At 44.5% G+C, this 22,877-nt stretch overlaps 1 protein-coding gene across 18 annotated transcripts in view; it reads right to left on the bottom strand.

Annotated features, from left to right (window-relative positions):
- PTPRF (protein tyrosine phosphatase receptor type F) overlaps nucleotides 1–22,877 on the bottom strand; it is a 374,388-nt gene that overhangs the window by 101,984 nt on the left and 249,527 nt on the right. For all 18 annotated transcript variants that reach the window (XM_064719971.1, XM_064719970.1, XM_064719975.1 and 15 more), the window contains one exon: nucleotides 4,544–4,732. In XM_064719971.1, the coding sequence (XP_064576041.1) occupies nucleotides 4,544–4,732 (189 nt within the window). The remainder of the gene's footprint in view (nucleotides 1–4,543; nucleotides 4,733–22,877) is intronic.

Here is a 22,877-nt window from a genome sequence, read left to right as displayed (position 1 = left end):
AGCAACTGAGCACTAGAGCACTGAATCCCAGAGAACTCTCAGAGTGCTTTTGGCTACTTCCTAGCATAGGTCATGGGGAAACTCTTCTCAAAAGTCAAGGACTACTTTCCACCAGATGCCACCGGAGTTTGAAGGTATTCCACAATTGCTGTGTGCACCTCACACAGCAACACCCAGGTGTGCATTTAGGTTCTTCCAGGAGACAAAAATTCAGGTGTCAACTGGCTGTTGTTGGCCACTATATGGCTTCAACCCTTTTCCAGTCAGTCCTTTCTGAGAGAGCATCCATCTTGTGTGGGCTCCTTGATCCTTTTGGATAAAACCACCCAATCTCCATTCTTTTATGCTGTCCTTACATCTTGTCCCATGTCAATGCCTATCTGATGTCTGGACTTGAAGTTGCTCCTGGCTAAGAGCTGAACATCTGCTGGATACTGACTGCTGGGTATTATCGGTGGGGCAGGATAGGGACATCATGGCCACTTCACTGGGACAAAGAGGCACCAACTCTTTCTGCATGCTAGCTCTGTGCATGTTGGGTATTCCTTTTGTTTCAAAGAAAGTAGTGTTTCTACTGACAGGATCAAGCCTAAATGAAAATGCTTGCTGGTAACTCTGAGAGCCCAAATGCAGCAAGGTAATATGGTGAGCTAGCTCCCACTGCTTCTGTGTTAGAGGCAGCTTCACTTTTCCAGAGAATGACCTAAGTCACCTGCAGAGTCCTCTCTGATACTTTACTTGCACTTGATTGCCTGGAAGTCACACTAGGATCTAGGGCATGGTTCTGTAACTGAGTTAATTGAAAGTGATTAAAAGAGAATGATACTTTTTGTAACACCAAGTTCTCTATTAGATGAAAAATAATGCTTTCTGAATTTCTGGTGTTTCCTTACATGGAAAAACTTATGTTAACAGTCAGAATAGCTATTTATTCTAATTTGACACTTTGTTCATAGGTTTTCTGAAGAGTAAGGTGGAAGAGCAATTCTTCAGCTATGAAAATCACTGGAGACATTCAAGAACTTTGAGAGTATGAATTCCAACTGAGTTGCTTTGAAGTACTTTAGGAGCTTCTGATCCAAGAATCTGTACAGAAGAACTGTAAGGCATCAGCACAATCTGATCCATACTGAGAGAGCTTCCGCCACATCATTAACTGATTTTAAAACATGGTTAGAGGTGCAGCATTGACTCTGGCTGCCAGAACTCATGTGTGTCATCACTTGCAACACTACAGTGCCCGGACAGTTTTAAAATCAGTTCAGCCAAACAAATTTTAAATGTGTTAGCATGCTGGGGAGGTTTCTCAGCCCAGAGCTGGCCTTAGATCCTGTGTCACTGACTGAGAGGCAATGAGTGAAGCTTCACACCCCGGGGGAGAACAGGGAGTTGTCCTGAGTCACTGCACTTGCAGAACAGCAGCCTCCCCACAAGAGGTGGGAAGTATCAACAAGATGAACAAGGGAGAATTTGCTACAACCAGCATGAGTCCGAGACCTTGCTTTTGCCTTGATCTAGGAAAATAGAGATGAAACCCTGTATTTATTTGTGTTCTCATCTCTATAGCTATTAGCCTAACATTTACTTGCACAACTACCTAAGAACTGGATTTAAAATGGAATTAAGCTTTAGTTGGGAAGAAAAAACTAATCAATGCCAAGAAATAGTTAAAACCTCCTCCAAATATAGAGTTATCCTGTCAGAAGGTGTAATAGGGAAAGTGCATATACACACATACAGATATAATTACTAAAAGAGGGAGAGTAGGATACAAGGCAGATTTATAAACTCTCCATTTGCTCCTGACAAAAACACCAGCTGGCTGGGGTTAAAAAAGCCTGTGATGGTGGCTTGGATGTCTTAAACCACAAACTCTAGTACCCGACAGAAGATGAACAGAACTCTAGAAACTGATGTTCAGAGCCCCCTGGGGCACATGATCTGACTGCACGCAAGTTCAAAGACCTGCCTGAAGCCCCCACAGCACTGCCAGCCCACATAACTGTGAGTGTCAGAAGAGAGCACCTTTCCCAAAGATGCTGCTTCTTTACCTCTAACTATTTATACCATGCTAGGAGCCTGAAGAAACAGAATCATCCCTCAGCCCTCTCTCTACATCAGACTCCAAAGCTGCTTTGACCTTTGTGACCTATATTTGGCACATATGAATACTAATATATGATGCACTCACTGAAGGTCGGACACTATATACACAGCACTGGCCTCACAATGTGCTGCAGCTATTTTAACTATATTACATCTGTCTTGCTTTTATTGGGTTTTAATTAAACGAAATTAAATGAGGGTACATTAAGATTGAGATAGTATAAACTGACATTCAGGCAGATATGCCAGCCTGACTATAAGATATGATCTTAATGGAGCAGAGACTTTGCAAACTATTAAACTCTACCATATAATGAGGTATCTATTTAAATACTCTTTTCTTTGAAAAGCAACTCTGCCCAACTATGGTGTAGTGTTGGAGAGCTCAATTAACACCTTGCAGAGTGAATGGGAAACTGCCCAAGCCATCACATTGCTCATACAGGGTGCTGCAGTCACCTAAGTGGGACTCGGGCACTTCAAAGTGCAGGCTCTACTTTATGACCATTACAAATACAGGAAAAAAACCACAAACGCAAACAGGGGTTGAATCTCTGGCCCATGAGAAGCTGCAAACTTCATGCTCCCCACTCATGCCAGGGTGGAGCAGAGCCTTGGTGAATCTTGGCATTATAGCACCAGATCCCTGAAAAGAAAAACTTCAAATTCATATTTGGAAATCTCTTACATTGAACTGTAGAAACCTCCCATACTACATCAGAGAGCTAATCAATTTCTTTTGTGAGTCTGAGGATGTGTGTTGCTCATTGATTTCTAAAAGGTTCCCTTGACACCTCCCTTGGTAATTACTGTGTCTTCGGCAAGCGCCAGCTCTAGAGTTTGAATCCCAGGTGAAATATTCAATTGAGATGTTGCTGAAGAACAGCAAATAGGAATCAAAACTTGGACACTGTGACAGGCTTTACTAGTTTGTTTTTAAACTTTCTATCTCACCAAACTTGTGAAGCAGCTGGTAGAGAGGCAGCCAAGTGCCTGTGAAAAGGAGGCTGAAGAACGTACAGCAAGTGCATCAGAGGCTGCCTTGCTGCTCATTTATGGTAATTTCTGATGCTGATTTAGTCAGCTACCAAGTGAAACACATCCATGTGCACTTTCCTATTGCTGCTTCCTAAAGCTTCTCAGAATAATTAACAAGTGTGATATTTTCTTCCAGCACAAACAGATCAAGATTAAACCATGCTGTGGGGGAGATAAGCTAAAGGTCACTGGGAAATTTCATAAACTATAAATGCATTAGTATAATTAGCATTCACTGGTACATCAAGGTGGGATCAGGAGTGTCAGGCTGGGTTCTATTTTTGCTTAGAGTGATGTCTCACTTACCCACTCCTCCAAGTGCAAACCTACTTATCATCCAAGCATCATCAAATGTATGCAGAAGGCTCCTGCTATGGAGAAACGTTTCAAATGTTCACCTTGGTTAAAAGATGGTGATTCCCTGGCAGCAGCACTTGTAACAAATAGCTTTTGAGTACCCACAGAAAACTGTGGCCAAGCAAGGCAGTCTGCTTCATATTTAAGCATGACATCTGTCCAGACCAAAGTTGTTCCAGCTCTGGTCCCTTCTGTACTTTGTGTAGGGCACTGGGGGCTTTTTCCCCAGACTAAAGCTGCTGTGTAGTTGTGCTGTGCCTTGTTAAACAGCCACTCTAATTCATACTGTGGAGCTCCACTTCATCAGTGAATAAAGCAATGTTTTATTTTCTTTAATTCTCTAATGGGCCTTACAGTCCTGGGAGATTGAACAGTGCAGTAGAAAAACAAGAATTTCTTGCTAAAATGAATGCATTTTTAGCCACCTCCAAGAAATAACCATCTGTATTTCAAAAGCTAGTATTTGGCTTGTCACACAAAAGAATCAAAAATAAATTGTATATTTCAAAACTGTGTCCATTTCCTTTGAAATCCACAGAATTGCTGCTTTTTGGACTTTTCTTTTTGCTTGTGGTGTCACATAGTAAGGATGGCAATGAGTTCAACAGAAAGCAGAGCATTGTCTTGCAGAGTGTGTATAAGGAGTAAAGTGGCATATGACATTGTAAAATCTCAACCAGTGTCTCATTATCCTCATTTGCACTGTGCTCCTGTTAAAAACACCTGAGACCCACTGAGTTGGTAGTGAAATGTCTGAGCCTACCAAAGATTTGGGGCAATATCAAGACGGTCTACTGAAGAAGATATTCAGGTGATGTTCCAAAAAGCACGTCCACTCTAATAGACATTTTAACAAGCCACAATATCCTGCCAGAGAGGATCAGCTCCAAAAACTGCTTTTACATCGTAAAAGAAACAACCTCAGAGCAAATTGACATTTGGGTTTAGAACTGCATTTCAGTGAAAATCTAACAGCAGCATGTAAAGAGAAAAGGGGGGAAGATGAGGAGGCTGGGCAGGCTTACTTGCTTGGCTACCTTACCCGAGCGGAGCTGCTTGATTCGCCCATTGCTGGTGGCAGTGTCCACGGGCAGGAAGTCCTTGAACCAGGAGATTTCGGGGTCAGGGTTCCCACTGGCAGCACAGAGCATGGTGGCCGTGCGGGCCTTCTCCACCACCTTCAGCTGCGGGCCCATGTCGATGGTGGGGAAGCCAGCCGGGAGGTGGTCTTCTGCAAGAGGAAAAAACACACAAGGTTAAAGAGGAAGCTCCAGCCTAGCAGTGGGATACAGTTGCAGTGACAGCAGTGCCGCCCTACAGCATCTGTGCCTCTGCTGGAAAACAGCAGCCTGACTTCCCTACTGAGAAGGTTATCAAGCCCTTAAAGCACATTAGGCTCTATAATGAGCATTCATTACACCAATAGAAGCTTCCACTAAATTTAACTCCATTTAAATCAATTGCCTTGGGAAACGTTCATAATTTTCATTGATACGTAAGCTCCATCCATTGTTGTTAATAATTCAGTAAAAGCAGGTATTTGACTTTTTGTGGGAGGACTGAGTTGAAGATAACAGACAAACACAAAGCCAAATAGTTTGAGGCATCTTGAAAAACAACAACTGAACAATAAAATCCCTTAGAAAGGCCCAGAGAGGCCCTTTTTTTATTTTTTATTTTTCTTTTTTCCTTTTTTTTGTTTTTTTTGACTTGCATCACTCTGTCACATTGGTAGGATAGACTGTAAATTTCTTCCTCATGCTTCCAAATCTGATTCCGAAGGCTTTTAGAAACTAATGGATGTAAAGCTAACGAGCCACACTCTGCTCATGAGCTGCCTGGCCAGACTGTGCTGTGGCAAGCTCCTGGTGCATTTTCTGGGCTGTAGGAAGCAACAGAGGCATGCAAGAAATGGCCAGTGCATGCTCTGGCATGGCTTACTACAATCCTGTGAAACAAAGCACCCCCTTAACCGCTGAATTCATTCATACAGTGGGTAGAAAAACAGTTAATTGGGTTTGTTGCTGCAGAGCACGCTCAGGTAGGCTGGGTGGAATACATTAGGCAGCCTTCACTGATAAGCCAAGGCATGCTCCAACATCATCATTCAATAGCAGCTGCAGAACTGAGCTCACTTATTCATTTTGTGGCAAGATGTACTGTACTCTGCTAAGCCTGAACTGCAATCAAAAGAACATACTTTCGCAGAAAAAAAAAGAACTTGAAGAACATTAAAAAGCTTTTAAGGCACCAGAAACTCAATTATTTTCAGTATGTTCTTTTTCCCTGTTTTAAGGAACCCTAAGCAAACTTCTTCTTTGGCAAATTCTATTCTGCAAGGCTTCCAGCCCACTGCAGTGTTTAAACAAACAAGACCTTAGCATCTTCCCAAGTCTCAGAGGAGTCTGAACTTGCTGCAATCTGATTTTTCCTGCTATCACTGCACATCTGTACTGATCACAGGAAGATACCAGCAACAGGTCACCTCAGGTGCTTCCTGCTACCTCTACTGCTACACCTGCAGCACAAACATGGCCTGTGGCAGCTAATCTTGCACATGTCTACCTAAGATCTCTAGAGAATTCCCAAGACCCTTGACTTGTTTGCACATCAAGACTGTAGCACAAGGCAACATCTGCTAGAAACAAAAAAATGCCTGGGAATATAATTTAGATGAGAGTGACTATGAAGCATTCAAGGTTTTCTACAGGAAAAAAGGCTCCTGATGTTTATTAAAAGCACGAACTGTATTTTGTCTCCCAGATCGACCTCCTGAGAACCTCTCTCATCATGAGCAAACATAAATGGAATTATTTTTTTTTTAATGAAAGGTACTATGAAATTTAGTTCCTTTTAAATTTGCTCTCCATTGATTTTCAGAGACAAAAGGTACATAGAGCTTAACTGGAATGACACCAGCACCAGCATTCAATAGCAAGCAACAGAAGCACTCAATACTGAGCAACCACAATGTATACCCCTACATGGCTGAAAAGAAACAAAAGAAGGGTACACACAAAAGTACAACACAGTACAGACTTAAAAGCAAAAGAAGATACATAGAAAAAGCAGTAAATAAAGACAGTCCCTAGGATTAAGGAAGACCAAGTGTGCCCATAGTGCAGAACTTTGCCATTTAGGGTATTGAAAACAGATGTTTACTCTAGGGAGGCTGAAATCCTGAAGTGATCTAATCTAATCACCACGATTACCATTGACAATCTTTTCTGGTTTGCACAAGATTTTACAAAGAATGCACTGAGCTAAGTATCACCCAGTTAACTTCATTCAAAGTCTGTGTAGAGGCTTAGCACATAGCTAAAAGCAAACCTGAAACAAACCAGCATTTGCACATGAAATCTCTTCCCTGTCTGCAATGATCCCTGACCACAGACAGGAGAGAGACCAGAGAGTCCTTCACAGTGTCTGATCCACAGGTACACGACCAGTCTGCTGCACTGGAGTGACTGTTCAATCAGAATTAGCAGTTTGTGATGAGCCACAGACCAGTAGAAATTACACCATCTAACCTTGACTTCACAGAGTACAACAGGGAGACACTGATTACAAACACCCAGCAGCAAAGCTGCCTCTGCTGTACTAGAACTCTTGGCTCAAGCTTTTTCTACACTCTTGAGTTAAATACAAGGCTGCTCCCACACCATCCACCCCCTGCAGGACCAAGTCATTACAGAGCCCAGCTGAGAACACTGGGTACTCATCAGCTGAACAGAAGGGCACAGTACTCACACCCCACACTGTGCTGGACACAGACAAGCACAGCCATGCAAGGCTCATGCAGTGCACAGTTTTTGCCCTCTTAACTGCATACCAGCCCCAAAATTATTGTGGCAAATGACAGTAGTAGAGAAATGGTGCATCCTTCATAGAGCCACAGCAGGTTTCCTGGGCTAGCACTGGTACTGGTACAGCCCAGTTTCTGTGCAAGCCTGGAAGAACTCCAGCAAGCAGTGCTGGCATCCCTTGTCAATCAAACACAAAGGCAGCACTGGTGTTTAAGAGCAGCAGTGTGATTCCAGGAGGCTGTAGTCCCAGGTCACATCACTGTGCGATGAGATGCTTAGGGAAATCTGACAGCTGGTCTCTGATGACACCTCAGACACCCAGAGGCTGGAGTTCACCTGCTGTTAGCTCCATGGTAGCTTCAGGGAACATGTGCTGGGGACAAGCTCAGAACATCTGGGGATATACTCAAGAGGAGAATAAGCACCTTCTCCAGAGGTGGTCCAAGGTGTCCCTGTACCATCATGAAATGGGGAGCCTCAACCACTCCAGGTCTCCCCTGTATTGTGTGTCTCTGGCAGCCCCCAAAACCCTCCTGGAAAAGAGTGGCTTTGGAGCAAACCTGAGCTGGCCACAGGGCAGAGCCCAGCCCAGAACAGGCCCACACGTGCCCCGTCAGCAGCACTCCTGGAGAGATAACAGGGCTGTGTTCCAGCCGGGCCTGGCGCTGCTGACTGCACTGGGACTGCAAGGGATGTGTCTGTGCTCAAACACTACAGACCACGATAGCAGCTCAGAGCTGCTCCTGCCGTGCCTTGCCCTCAGGCAGAAGTCTAATCTGGGTATAATTATGAGGCTCAGTCATGCCTCGGCTCCTTTCAGCCCTTGCTCTCTGTACTAACTTGTCTGCACACGGAGCTTGTCAGTAACAGCCAACCTCCTATTCCAGCCAATACGAGGATACTCTTATTTGAGAAAATGAGGTTGTCAGCACTCGGTTTTATTTGAGGATAGCCAGTGTGCCTTCAATGCACATTAGAACAGGCTATGAATCTGCTTTCAAGTGCATACCATCGAAACCAGCTTTTATTTCTGGGTTTCAGGTACTTTCAGAAGGTAGACATTAGGTTAGAGCAAGCAAAATTTAGGCACAACAGGATTTCTGGGGGCACTGCAAGCTCTAACTGCCTCCATAGAGTAGAACAGCAGCAGCAGAAATGAAAGAGGAAAGCAGGAATTGAGGAGAGAAGCAGGAGGAAATGAGAGGGAAATAAAAAGAGAGAAAAGAACAAGCAAGTGGGTTTTGCAGTTACAAACTGAAACTTAGAAAATCCACAACCAGGCTAAGGTCTTGCTAAGAGCAGTCACCAAGGAGACAGGAATGTCCCTCTGGCATCTAGCATGACAGCATGGGCAGAGGATATCTCCTCTCACTTGACAGCTCCCTTTGCTAATCTTCTTTCTGAGGTGACAGAAATCTAACCCCTGCTCTCATACAGCTCTTTTGTGCCAAAGATTTCTCATCTTTAAGGGAAAAGCTAAGGTAAGAAACCTTTCCCACAGCCCCAAACTGGAGTGGAGATCTCCTTTAGAGCAGCTACAATTACCTGGCTTGTTCCCCAGCTCCCCAGAAAACTACCTTTCCTGAGGATGCTGCTGTGAGAGACATACCCCTCGGTGTGTCCTTATTTTCTGCATCACTCGAAATATCAAGTGATGATAAGGGACATAGAGGCAATTGCAATTTACGTCTTACAAGAAGCACGGATCAGCCCCAGCATGGAATGGTGTGTAGATAACAGCTGCTTGCAAAAATGGCCTGCAGAGGAGTCTGTGGTGAGCACAGCTGTTGACAGTTGAATCCTGCAGGATTACCCCCAGGATTTTGCTGAAAACTTGTAATCTCCCACAGGACAGAAAAGTTGGAGGAGCTGAATATCAAATTGCTAGCAGCACAAACACTGTACAGCACTCACTGCTCTTGCAGCCAAGCAGTTGTGTTTTGGGGGATCATATCCTGACTTGGCACCTGTAAAACCTTCCCCCTACCAGTGTTTATTTCCTCTGTGTCAACGTAGGAAATGGCATTTTAGAAATGATAGTGCAAACTGTAAACATGTTTATGGGAGTTATTTGTCATATTCTTCTTCCTATAAAAGCCAAGCTTGCTTACTATCATGAGTCCAATTGTTCAGACTGCTGAGGGAGAGTTAAAAAATGATACCAAATATAATTTGAAAATAGGAAAAAGTAGCTTTTCTATACATTACAGCTACAGCTGCGAGGGTAAATCTCTTACAATCCATCAAAACCACTGCCCCTCTGGAAGGGGTGCTCTCAACTCCTTTCAAGTGAGATATTGGGCCTTATCCCCATATAGGGCTGGAAATGGCTTATCTGGGCCACTGGCTGCCGCCAGCCTCCATCAGCTGAGGAACTTCCAGATCAACATCAATTTTAGGGTCTCGGCAGGGATGACTAAAACACAAAGCTGCTTTGTTTTCAGTTCTGCCAGCTATCTGAAACCACTCAGGAGTGTGTGGTGCTAGGGACAAGCCAGGAAATGGATTGAGGGCAGAGAGATCTCTGATAAATGTGTTTGACTGTGGTCAGCATTGCACAGGAGCAGGATATACAAACCAAAAGCTATTTCACATGTTCCTTATCCATTTGGTGAGGCAGGCTGGGATCACACCCAGTTCACATCACCAGGGCTGAACTGATCCTGCCCAGATGTGGTGGTTTGATGCACTGTAGCACAGGATGTTGCAGGGATAACCCTTGTCTACTGACAGACTCTTTCCTGATGGATCAAAGGAATTACTTTGTGAATTTTGCAAGCTTCCAAATCTCTCTTTGCGACACAGAAACGCATTTGCAAACGCAGAATTATCAGCGCAAGGACGATAGCCTGGGTAGTTGGCAATATTTACTAATGAAAGACGCAAGCCAGTAACATTGTGAGCACACCACAAAGCGGGACATCTGTTTGCTGAATAAACAGCCCTGATTCCTTCAGCACAGGTTACACGGCACAGCCATTCAATTACCTCAAGACAATCAAAAGCAGCCGAGCAATCCAGCGGCCCTGAAGAACGGCATCACTTTACATGATAAGAAAACCCTGACATCACTCTGTTCAGGTTCAACTGAAGCTGCACAAAGAGCATTTTATCAGCCATTTTGAGGCAATGCTCTCTTTCTGCATCCTTACACAAGTCCCTAAAGAGGTGCACCACAAATATCATCCAAATTCACGGTCTCCAAGGGCTGCCCGGGACTGGGCTACCGCCCATGCGGGAGTGGCGGGCGGAGCGCGTTTGTGCGAGCTGGCTGCGGAGCCAAGTCTCATCCCGGCTAATGAATACCCCCCTCGACACTGGCACCGCCTCGTAATCGCCTAGGGAAAAGGTGGGGCAGTGAAACCAACCTGTTTCAAAGGCAGCACAGTCTTAATTACTGGGTTAGTAAGTATAAAACAGTTTCAGGCAGGCAGAAAATACAAACAGTCATCTATTGATGACAAGGCTTTTAATGACAAATCTGCTGGCTTTGTATGACATCATGCCAACGTGACATGCTGAAGCCGTGTACTGAAAATGGGGAGAAGGGCACAGATGAATGGGTGGGTGTGGAAACAAGCTCCAGAAGGACTTCTCTGTTTCATGGTGTAACCACATGAATTACTGCACAAGAGCTTACAGTAAACAAAGTATTTGCTATCTCTTATAAAGATCACAGCACCAGCAAAACAGCTCACAAAAGAAAGAATCTGAGTCAGTTCAAAACAAAGAAAGTACTGTAAGGAAAATTCAAGAAAATACGAGACTAGACATGGCAGAAGAGGATAAACTGTCAAGCAGATTCCTGCTCCAGGGGCTCACAGCGTGGGAGCTCACGGGACCTGCTTGGTCCAGAGCTTATGAGCCCATAAAACATCTGATGGAGACAGTGCTACCCCTCCAGTGCCAGAAGGGCACTGCTGACATTGGCCTCTCATGTCTGGACAGCAATTATCTCCATTTACAAGGCACCAGTCGTTTCTCAGCAGTGCAGGTGGCCATCCCAAGCACCTGGTTATCTCAGAGGGAGCAGGATGGCTTTGCAGAGGCAGGTGCTCCCAAGAGCCAGACAAAGCAGCACCTCCCAACTGGCTCTGATGAGGAACCAGGCTGTGCTCCTGCCAAGTCCCTGCGCTGCTTCTCTCCACACACAGGGCTCAGGTAACACACAGTCACTGCAGCAACCTGTCTGTCCCCTCCCAGGGCTGAGCACCCCACACCTGCCATGTTCACTGGCACTGGGCAACAGGCAACTCCTCTCTCTCCTTCACAGGTAACCCTGTGCCCAACAGAGGCAACACAAAGATGATTAACAGCTGCTGAAGCTGACTCAGAGCAGAGGTAAGTCACAAACCTGGCCAAATTAAGGGTATGCACCCACAACCCACTGTTGCAGTTCTTAGTTTAGGGATCTTCCCAAGTAATAACAACTTCTGCCCTGTATTGTGTGTCAGCTGCAGAGTCTGCTGCCAACTAGGAGACCTCAACCCATCCTGGAAGAAAACAATTATTTACAGCTTGATCAGATTAGACTGCAACAGTCAGAGGTGGCATTTACGAAATCCCTACCACCACAACATCCTTCTGTCAACCCAGCTATCTCTTCTGGCTTTCCATTCTGGTTTCCTCATAATGACAATCACACTTGCAGCCTTGGCTCTAAACTCGAGTTTTTCCAAGACCGAGATACCAAATATATCTAAAAGAATTTAAAAACTCCAGAAGAAAGATGATAGCAGAAGCTTCTCTGCTTAGGCCAAACAAACTGTGCCACAGGGCAGAGCTTCTCCAAGGTGATGACACAGCCTCACAGAGCACTGGCAAGTGTGATACAAAGCCTCAGGATGTGAGGAACAGCCTGGACCTCTGCTCCAAGCCTGCTACTCTGCCACAAGTGTAAAGCACTGCTCACAAACAACTCAAAGCTGAAGACACATTGAAACAAGCATTTTCCTGAAAAACCAGAGCATCTAGTTGGTCATGTTAGTGAAGAACTAAAAGAGCTTAGACTGTATGGCACTGAGAGTCGTTTAAGGGTTAATTGTATAGCACAGCAATAACTACATCAAAAAATGACAAAAATGTGGATGAGGAAGAGCTTGCACAGAAATAGAACATATCTGCAAGACTCCCTGGCTGAGCAAGCACTCTTTTTTAAATCCTTGTTTGGCGAGAAAAAAAATAATTTATTTCCTCCCTCAAAATTACAGCATGATTTCAAGTAGGTAAAAATAGAGTTTTCTGGGTCATATCCAACAGCTGATAAATAAGGCTAGGCTCTTTCAGTAACTACTACAAAAAAACCCCTCATCAGCTGGAAGTATGCATTGAAAAAACTCACAAAAGTTCTTCAAAAGCATGAATTCAGAAGGGTTTTGCAGCCAGCTATTAAGACTCCATAGTAAAAGAACAGTAAAAGTCGACCACGCTGTGCTTTCAGGCAGGACTCTGCCATTTGTTGGTACCAGCTGTTGAATACAACTGCCTGTAGAACTGTTTTCAAACCATTGTTGCATTCTAATATTTTATACTCAGAAATGCAATATAATTATTGCTACTGCACATTTCCCTGTGACAAAATATATAAACACACCCCCACTAAAACACACCCAAAACTTCAATCTTTACAAGGAAAAGCATAGCAACAGCTCTTACTCGTAGTCAAAGTCATTTATTAATCCACTGCATTTTTCATACTACCTGCCCTGATGTGAGGTGCTATTAGCATAAAGATTTTCAGTTTTAAGATGTGCAATCAATAATGCATTACCATATGCCATTAAATCCAACGTGTGGTTAAATTAATAGAGCATTTGACTTTTGATCCATGTATGTTTGGTTGCAGTTCAGTGCAGGGAAAAGGGCATGAGAACGGAGCTAATCTGACAGCAGAGCTCTCCCACGCTTTCTAACATCAAGTTTCAGATTAAAGTGAAGCATTCCTGTTGCCACTCAGCTGGAATACTAAATTTGTTCATTTCCACTTCACAGGCCAGAATGTAAGATTTTCGGTCACTTAACTCCTTCTGAAAGGGCTAGATTGTGCTAAAATCTGATTTGCTTCCTTTCTGCAGCCTGTTGCATCATTGCCAACCCAGGCTTCTCCTGCTCTGGGGAACACTGCAGCCTGTCAGAGCATCACCAGCAAGTCTCAAGCAAAAACTTTAAAACATGAACAAGTTGTGTTTTGACAAAATGTCCTGCTGAAAAAGTCTTCTTTTCCAGCAATTGCTACAACATGGGAAAGAAAAGGTACTGCTTTTCCTTGCATCTAAGCTACTGAAAAAGGAAGGTATTCAGACAACATGGATGAGCAAGGACTGCTGACTTTTTCGGGAGAGAATGACCTTCCTCTTGTCTGTCCTTCACCCTCGCCAGGACCCCCAAACAAAGCCCCTTGAGCAAACAGCATGGGGACTGAGGGCACCCTGTCAGTTTGCAGACCACACCAGGCTGGGTGGAAGTGTCCATCTGCTGCAGGGTAGGAGAGCTCTGGACAGGCTGGACTGACTGGCTGAGGCCAAAACTGTGAGGTTCAACAAGGCCAAGTGTTGGGTCCTGCACCTGGGTCAAAACAATACCACCCAGAGCTACAGGCTGGGGGCAGAGTGGCTGGAAAGCTGACCAGCTTGGAAATGGAAACCTAAAGTTGTGCTGGGGAGGAGCTAGAGAGTTGTTAGAGAAAGCACAAAAATACTCTACTTCTGGCATTCACAACCAGCCAGAGCTTTAAAGGAAAACAAGGATTCCCTCTGCTCCCAAACAATGTCCTCCTGAAACACCTTTTTGTTCTCTGATCTCAAGGACTAAAATGAAACATTTTGGAATCAACCTCCAAAATTGCCAAGCTATGGGATGGAGTTGCTCTGTGATGCTGAGAAACTCTGAATCCCAAAGGCAGCAATCAAGGTGTGTGGGTGTGGGAAAGGAGGATGAGCACAGTTCTTACAAAAGCAAAGCTCCTCTGCAGCCAACAAGCTGAAAAGCACCAGCCCAGGTGCCCAACAGCCTGCTCTGCTCCCTCTCCATATTGCCCCTTCCCTCACTCCACACCATTCCTCCAGCACCATCCCCTCCTGCCTTATGAGATTCTCGTGCACGTGGTTCTGTCTGCCATTTCCTCACTTGTAGCAAAGTGTGTTTTGAGCAAATGCTCATAAATCATATAAAATAGCTAGCAAAAACAGTACATGGAACCAGTCCAAGAAAAGGCCAATACAGTAAAACACAAATTAAATTTATAGTCCAAAGCATTATTTCTTTGTAGTATTCAGAAAGAAAGTAACCTTTAAAAATCTCTAAGAAATATTCATATATTGACATACTGTAGCTCTGTGACACTGATAAAGTTTCTCCGGTACCTTTTACCAGAGAAATTCTATTTTCAAATGAAACAATAAATGTGAAGTTTCAGTGGACTTGTTCTGTTGCAGCCAGCTCAGGCACAGAGGGTCTGCTAGCATGGAATTCCTCAAGAACTGTAAAAAGAGCTTCAATTTAACCTCTACACCCAACAGATCAGTGACATCGTATCACTGCTTTCCATGCAGAAGTTTCAAAAAACTCCATCACAGAAATATCTTGAGTAAATAACTTTATTTACTTGGTGGGGCACTGACTTTTTATACAAGGTAAAAGACAGAAAGCCTTGACCAGAGCCAAAGACATAAATATCCTCTTATTATGTTTTATGTCTTATGATAAACCATCACTTTCTAGAAAATCCATTAATTGTGCTGCCTCCAACATCACTTTAGCTGGAGACTCTGGTTACCCTAACAGCTTTAGAGACAGGAGGATGCAGAAAGGCCCACAGTAAACCAATGGCTACATGCAAACACAAGTAAGACACTGTTGCCAGACAAGGGATGGTTTTTTAATGCTGGGGTGATGTAATTACTCAGAGTTTAACAGAGGACATACTCTTCTTTTTACAGATAGCAAGTGTTGCAGAGGCTCAATATCCTATTTACTGCTTTGCCACAACACCCATCTTTTCAGAAAGATGTGCAATAAAAGGAGTGGCTGACAATTTCAGCCAAGGTTTTAAACAAGTCCCCAGTGCAGGCCTTCATGAATTAAAGAGCACACAACAGATAAATGGAAAGCTGACAGTGAAATCACATCAAGACCAAGTGGATTAAAAAAAAAAAGGCACCTCTTGGCTCCTGTGGTACTCATCTTAATATAACCAAATGCAGGAAATCAGCTGAAATTCCTTTCCTGATCAGGGAAAATGCATTCCCTAACTTAAGACATATTTGCTGGTAGTCAAAGGTTCAATTTATCAAATGACTACCACAGAAATTGTAGGTTTCCCCTGCTTTTCCCTGCCAAGTGAGGAGGGCTGCACAGTTTAGTGGCATGTAACTCTGACTTGTCATGTGGAAGGTTGCATTTTCTTTAAAAATGGTCCCTGCCTTTTCCCCCAAAATGTTACATCTGCAAAATAAAACCAAGAAAGCTACACAGATACCTGGATTTGGCAAGCTTCAGCTTCACTGTGCTGGAAAATTAAATTAAGAGAAGCTTTAAAAAGGTTTTTCCTCTCTTGAAAATGGAAGGATTGTTTGCCTTGAAATCTTAAAGACAACCTGCTATTTTGCAACTGCATTGTCATTCCAGCTTTTTTTAGGAAGATTCCTGCACTAGCTCCATACATTAGTGGTTGGAAGGAGCACTGTTCACAGTAGCTATTGAGGTTTCCTTAATTCTTATTCTTTTTGATTTGGGAAATCACAGAGGGAGGAGGTAACCACTGTGGACTTCTCAGGATCTACTCATGCAATAAAGTCAAGGTTCAGGATAAACAAAACTGAGAACAGCTATAAGGGGACACTGTGCTCCTGCCTTATCTGAGTATGGTTTCATTTCTGAATGATTGGCAGGCAGCATTTGACAGACATGAGCTAAAGTTCCATGGGGTTGCAGGTCTCAGAAAATGATTACAGGGGGAATTGAGTGCATGAATTGGTTTGCCTCCCTTGCTCTGAACCATCTTTCCTTCTGCCCCTCACATACACACTGGCCACCACTGTTCCTGCCAGCCCTTTTTCGGTGTTTTGATGGAAGCCACACACAGCCTAGCTTGCAAGACCTCTCCAGGCCCACATTTCCTTAAAACCCTCAGATGTTTACACAGAGCTTTACAATAAGGGTGATATTACTGTAGTTTTTTTTCCATTTCCTGGTGGGTATGAAGCAGCCAGTCCTGTTGTGTGGCAGGACACGGCACCTGTGCCCACTCTCAGGTGTGTGCAGGGGTGACTGGCTGCCCATGGCTGAGCAGTCCCTCACACTTTCCCACGTTTTCAGCATGGAGGTGTTGCATCTGCAGCCACGCAGTCGCAGTGCATGCTTCTGCTGCTGCTGCCAACTCAGGAAAGCATTGCCACATCTTTCTTTAACCCAGCTCAGGTTAGACCAGATTTTCTGGTACAGATAACAATTGCACTATTTACATTTCATACACCTAAAGGGCAGACACCCGGGCTGTGCTGGAGCAGATGTCTTAGGAGGAAGCTCCAAGACTAAAACAGCGTGTAAAAGGCACAGCTGCCTCTCTGACCTGCTCCAGCACGGCCCAGGTGATTCTGTCTGCACAGACTGCCCAAGCAGCTGACACACACTGAGCTGCTCACTGCAAGGTGTCAGAAATGATAAAGCAATGGCACAGTTTGATTTACTGCTGGGCAAACACGGGCTGGCAGTGACCACACAGGCAGGGGTCAGGCAGTGCTGTCCTTTATTAGCATGTCAGCCAGTGCTGTGCTAACACTCTCACAGATTACACTCCCCAAGCTGGATGTGTGAGCATGCTTGGGTAGAACTAATTGGAAATAGGCCCTGAATTCCTAATAACCTAAGTTATGGTCCCTGGGATTTATGCCAAATTAAAGACAATTAATTCTCCTCTCTTGATTATTACACACCTTAATAGCTCTGTCCTTGAGTCAGTTCCATCCTTGATGTGCAGAGCCCTTTAGCTCAGTCTCTAAAATCTGATGTGCATGAAGAACAGTTAATAAGAGAATTCTGTATCAAATCTGAGTTACTGTATCAAAATCTCTCATGTTTTACAACAGCAAAAAACACAATTGGATTCAAAGCCTACTTCAGATCCTAGATTATAAAGGCATTTGATGCATACCCTCTGCACTATATTCTTTAGGGGCCTTAAACAATTCCATGTTTCCCTTTAAGATCTTCTTTTAAAATACCACACAGCAGTATATACAGATAATCAGGACTGTTTTCATTAAATGATTTCAGTGAAGTTCACTGGCTTTATTTGATATACAAAAGACTATTTAACCTTCTCCCAAGACACTCTACTGATGTAATTACAAGCAAGAGATGAGGCATGGCTTTCCCAGCTGCAACCACTAACAGAAAAGAAAACTTTCTGTGAGCAGAGGCCGCTGTAAGTCTTTCCTACAGGATGTCAGAGGAAGGTATCTCCTTGCAGACAAAAATAATGTGAATCCTTATTTTCCCAGCTCACTATACAGTGCATAGGCCACAAGTGTCAGGACAATTCAGCTAGAGGAGAAGTGCTGGCACTCCTGCCTTAGGCATCCTTCATGCACCAAGTAAACAACACCCTGTGTCCCTTTTCAGAGTACCAGCAGGAAACTCTGCAGGGCAAACTCTACTGCAGCCCTAGAGACACAGATGGGATTTTCAGAGCTGATGGAGTGCCAACCTCAAGCCTGCCTGGGACAAGAGGACACCCTTTCCAAGGACAGAAGTGGAATAGGCTGAATCTCAGCTGCTCATTTTTACTGAGCCAACAACAATACAAAATGCCAGGAGGAGACATCCTGCACAAAGAGTCTCTGATGGTGGAGATGATCACAGGGGGCTCAGACTCCTTGGGAAAATACCATCTTTCCTTTCACACAGGGGTTTTAGACCCATGACCTGCCTGAGGGAAAATAAAGCAGATTCTCATCCTATCAAGTGAAAACCAACACAGTCCCAGTTTTCTCCAGACAACACTCAGTTCCTCGTGACCAGACCCGTGGTTCAGCATCTGGAGGAAGATCTTAGGCGCTTCTCTAGGAGACAGAAATGGCAGGGAAACCACAAACCCATGCAATCTGACCTAACTGCTGTTGAAGCTTCACAATGCAGACAGGGCTCTCCAGCAGACAGACAGGCAGCTGTTGGGATTTTCACCACATCTCCCCAGCAGCAGACCTGAGGCAGATCTCTACAGAACCCATGCATTCCCCGTGACAAAGCAGGAAGGAAATGTCCCACAAAAAGCCATGAATGTCGCCATGTGAGAGCTGAAAATCCCGAGTTTCATATTGTCTGTTGAGTCCTTGACACAAAGCTAATACAACTCTCCAAAACATTTCATTTCCTAGGCTTCTCTCTTTCTCTCGTTTTTGCTGAACTCTGCTCAGCAACATAACTGATTCCATGCCTTGTGACAGAAACATGCATCCTAAAATAATGGAAAGAGCTAGGGAGAGAAAATCTCTAAGGTAATGTGAGGCAGGGAGAGCAAGAAAGCTCCCCCTCAACTTGTGGTTTATGAACAACCCTGGTTTGCTAGAGAATGGCAAATCAACAGTTTGCCTGCCCACACAGCAGCAAGCAAAACCAGAAAAATAAATAGGAACATGAAAATACAATTTTTATTTGGTACCATGAGGCAACATTACACTGGATAGTGTAATTTTTTTTTTTTTTTTTCTAGAAAGGTCAGAGAGCCCTCTGATTAAAACACCTGAGAAATCCTGGGTTGGGAAATAGGGCCCTACCAGCCTGGGAAGCTGAGCTGCCACAGGCACAAGCTTTGGACCCAAATCACGACACATCCAGCACAAAGGACTGATCCTCCCCTGCAAACCACCTGCAAACAGAATAACAGCATCATCTTACACTTACACTGAGAATAGAAATTAAATTAGCAAGTAGATTTTGATCATGAAGTGACCTTTAAAAATGACTGAGAGAAGAAAACATTAGCCATCATTATTTGTTCTGATACAGATCCCTCCTGAAGGCAGCTTTGTCGGCAAAATATTATTGCTAATTTTGTTTCATGTTTTCAAACTTCTTTTAAGAATCCAAGATAACTCTTATTTTCTCATTTTTTCATAGATAGCCTTTGCTGTCTTCTTTTTTCATCTAAGCACAAATTGGGAAAAATGCTGTAGCTGAACTTAAAGAAATCTGGTCAATTTTATGATATTTAATAACATTTGTAGCTAAAAGGGCTAAAAACACTAAAGGTAAAGAGACCTCACACTCTGGTTCTTCAAGTAATCTCTTCCACTTGAAGTGTGGAAACAATTCACATCAGTATGGGGAGGAGAAAACAACTCTCCTCTCCTTGGGGACACAACCAGGGGCTGCCATGGCTGGAGATCAGCTGGGAGCCAGAGCCAGCCAAGCCCTGCGCCCTGCAAGCTCCTCTCACTCACCCGCATTTACGGCCACCACCAATACATTCACAATTGCAGCACTCGCTGCACAAATCTTTATGAGTTTTCCAAATGAAAGTGGGCTTTTCTTTCTTCCTGCCTTAAGCAGGTTTGTGGAAAGACTGCCAAAAATTGCACCTGGTTTATGGCTTCAACAACATTTCTTTTTGGCGCCCTCGTTGTACTTCTTCCTCATTTGCATAAAACTGCAGGGATTATGCAGAATTCAGGTTTGCCTTGTGACATGCTCTTTGAAAAGTCGATACCATTTAGAATCTGCTTTGACCTTGCATTTAGACAGACACAGTATCATGTACAACTCCATCCTGCACACAAACTCCCTTATTCACGTGTCAAGAAAGACAAGGATTTTGACTGCTAATGCCTTCTTGTCTTTGCATGCGAGGCCTGTTTTGCTTACATCTCAAATTAGGGCAGGCTTGCGCTTAGAAAATTTGGTAACCTCTTAAGGTAGCTAACTTTATTTTCATTTAAAACCTCCTAAAATTAACAGTGTAATCACCGTGCTGCAGACTAAGAACTATTTATGAGCATTATCTCTAAACCATTTTGTCCTTGCAAAGGTTTCAGACACTGGATGTCCCATGGCCACTTATTCTTTTGCCCTTCATATGTGATATTTTAACTAATTAGGCCGGAACTATCAACCCTGTTATGAGGGTTGAGGCCACACAGAACATGATGACAGTCATGTTGTACCAGATTAAATAATAATCCTTTATGAATCAACAAACATCTCAGCTGATATTTGAAGCAGTTTTTCTACTTCCTATACACCCAGTTTCAATTCTCTGGGGTTGCATTTCTGTTCCACTGTCTAGCTGCATCTATCCTAAATCTCTTCACTCTATTGGCCTATGTCTATCTCCACAATAGTTTTGTTGGAAATGTCAGTGTGGTCTGCTTTTGCTGGGCTGTCTCTCAGGAACACATTCTTGCTTTTTAAACCATCCTGCTCTGAAAGACAGTATTTCATCTGGATTTGCACCTTTCTGGACTAGCCTTTCCAGCTATTTATCCAGTTACTTAGCACCAGCTTCATCAAATACTAGCAGCTTGTAGTGAAAAAGCATTAAAAATATTGTCCAGTCTGAATGTAGGTCTCACTATTCCTACAATCATCTCATTGCTGTACTTTAGTCAACAGACCAAGGAACTGAAATCTCATATACTGTCACTACATCAACTAACAGGAAACACAAAGTTTCCACATCTGTGTACAAGAGGCTGGAAGCAGCTCAAAGGAATGAGGAGTTGTTTGACTGGCCCTGTGGATATGGGGATGGAGAGCTTCCATGTCCTCATCTGCCAAACTCAGAGGGGCTGGAGCCCTTTGGTGGTGTGCAGTACACACGTTTCTAGAGCACCTGGAACTAAGCAGGGGTGTAAAGAAAACTACAAGCAGGTGGGGAAGATTAATTGCCTAGCAGGGTTTGGGGACATCCTGGGAGCAGACAATGTTCTCCACAGCTCACAGGAGTCAGGCAGGCTGCCGTGCAACTCCCAGCTGTACTGAAAAAAATCTGCTGCTCTTAGCATGGAGCGGAGAGGTGGCAAACTCTCCTCTGAATGTTTGGAGCAGGTTGCAACAGGCTGTGGCTCTGGCGGGACAGGTTTGTCAGCAGTGCCTGAGCTGCCTTCCCTGACAGCTCCCCTTAAGGCTGATCTTCTGAGCACAGGGGTGTGGAGGTGCGGGAAAGGAGCCGGTCCCCGCACGCCCCGGGGCTGAGCAGATCAGCACAGGCAGCCAGCTGCAGCATGCCACAACCAGGTGGCTGCCGGCACTTTGTCTCGCCTTGCTTTGTATTAGCATTGGACTAAGCGAGCTGATCAGGTGAATGATGAGCACCGCTTGTCAAGCCAGCCTGCAAGGCGTGCCGCACCCCCCCTTGGTATGGAGGTGCTGGAGGCTCTTCCCAGGAGCGTGCTGCAATCCCGCCTGCCGCTGCTTTGTGAAGAGCTCCTCGTAAACTTGCCCATTTGCAAGCTGCATGCAACACAAGGCATCGCTGCAAACTCATAATTAAATTCATTACTCCATACAATTTTAAGCCATTCTTCAAATAATTACAGTAATTTGATAAGCAGAAATCACATAAACCTGCTGCAGTTTTATCTCTCCCATTTGCTGTCTGAAGGAAAATGTGAGTAATTAGTCGGATGATAACAGTCCGGGTTATGCAAGCAAAACAAAATTAATATGATCCTTACTCAAAAAACTCTAAAATAAAATGAAACTGATGACTCCTTTGGCAGCATGGGGCGGGAGCAAGGGGAATGGCAGCAGCCACAGGGAGCAGGAGGGTGGCGAGGCTGCACTGGCCACACTCCCCACGCTCTGTGCAGGCGGGATGCTCCCGAGAGCCAACCTGCAGCTATCGCTCCTCTCTCCCAGGAAAGGCACGTCAGGTAACCTTGGTAACTCGAAGGCAGGGGAGGCAGGAGGCAAAAGCTTCCTGCAATATTCACGGGACCATGACAGAACATTCATTAGCACTCTAATGTCAGGAGGAATCAGCAGCCCGGGTGGCTGTGCCCGCCCCACTCTGCTTCTCACCTTGTTTATGAGGTTCCTGACCTTTCCTGCTACGAAGCAGCAAGTTGGCAAACTGCAGCTCACGGCAGGCTGGGGCACAGGGAGGACAGAGCCATGAAAAATTCACACCTCCAGCATCTCTCTGGTGAGCCTGAACTTGCAAATCATGAGCCAGGGGATGTACAACATGCAGCATCTCTCAGAGGCCCTGGCTATCCTTTGGGATCGCCTACCTGCCAGGCTGCTGAGGCAAATCCACTGTAGTCATGAACATGGCAAGTGCCAGGGACTCACCACGATATGGCCACAAGGACAGTTGCCAGCACCCTGCTTTGCAGTAGGAAAGAAAGAGATAAAAAGAGGTGGAACTGGAGGCTATGAATATATTGTGATTAGCACAGATCCCAACTCCCTGGTTGTCTTGTGTCCTGCTCTATCCACATGAGTGCACATTCACCGCTGGAGATGGCAGGAGTCCTCTCTGTACACCCAGACTCTCTGAAACCTACAAGACAACATTTGGTGACTAAAGAGTTAACAGACCCAAAAAGGCCGGGGATGAATTTCACTAGA

This window comes from Zonotrichia leucophrys, chromosome 8 (assembly GCF_028769735.1).
Source record: "Zonotrichia leucophrys gambelii isolate GWCS_2022_RI chromosome 8, RI_Zleu_2.0, whole genome shotgun sequence".
NCBI lineage: Eukaryota > Metazoa > Chordata > Aves > Passeriformes > Passerellidae > Zonotrichia > Zonotrichia leucophrys.
This window is presented reverse-complemented; position numbering and strand designations above follow the sequence as displayed.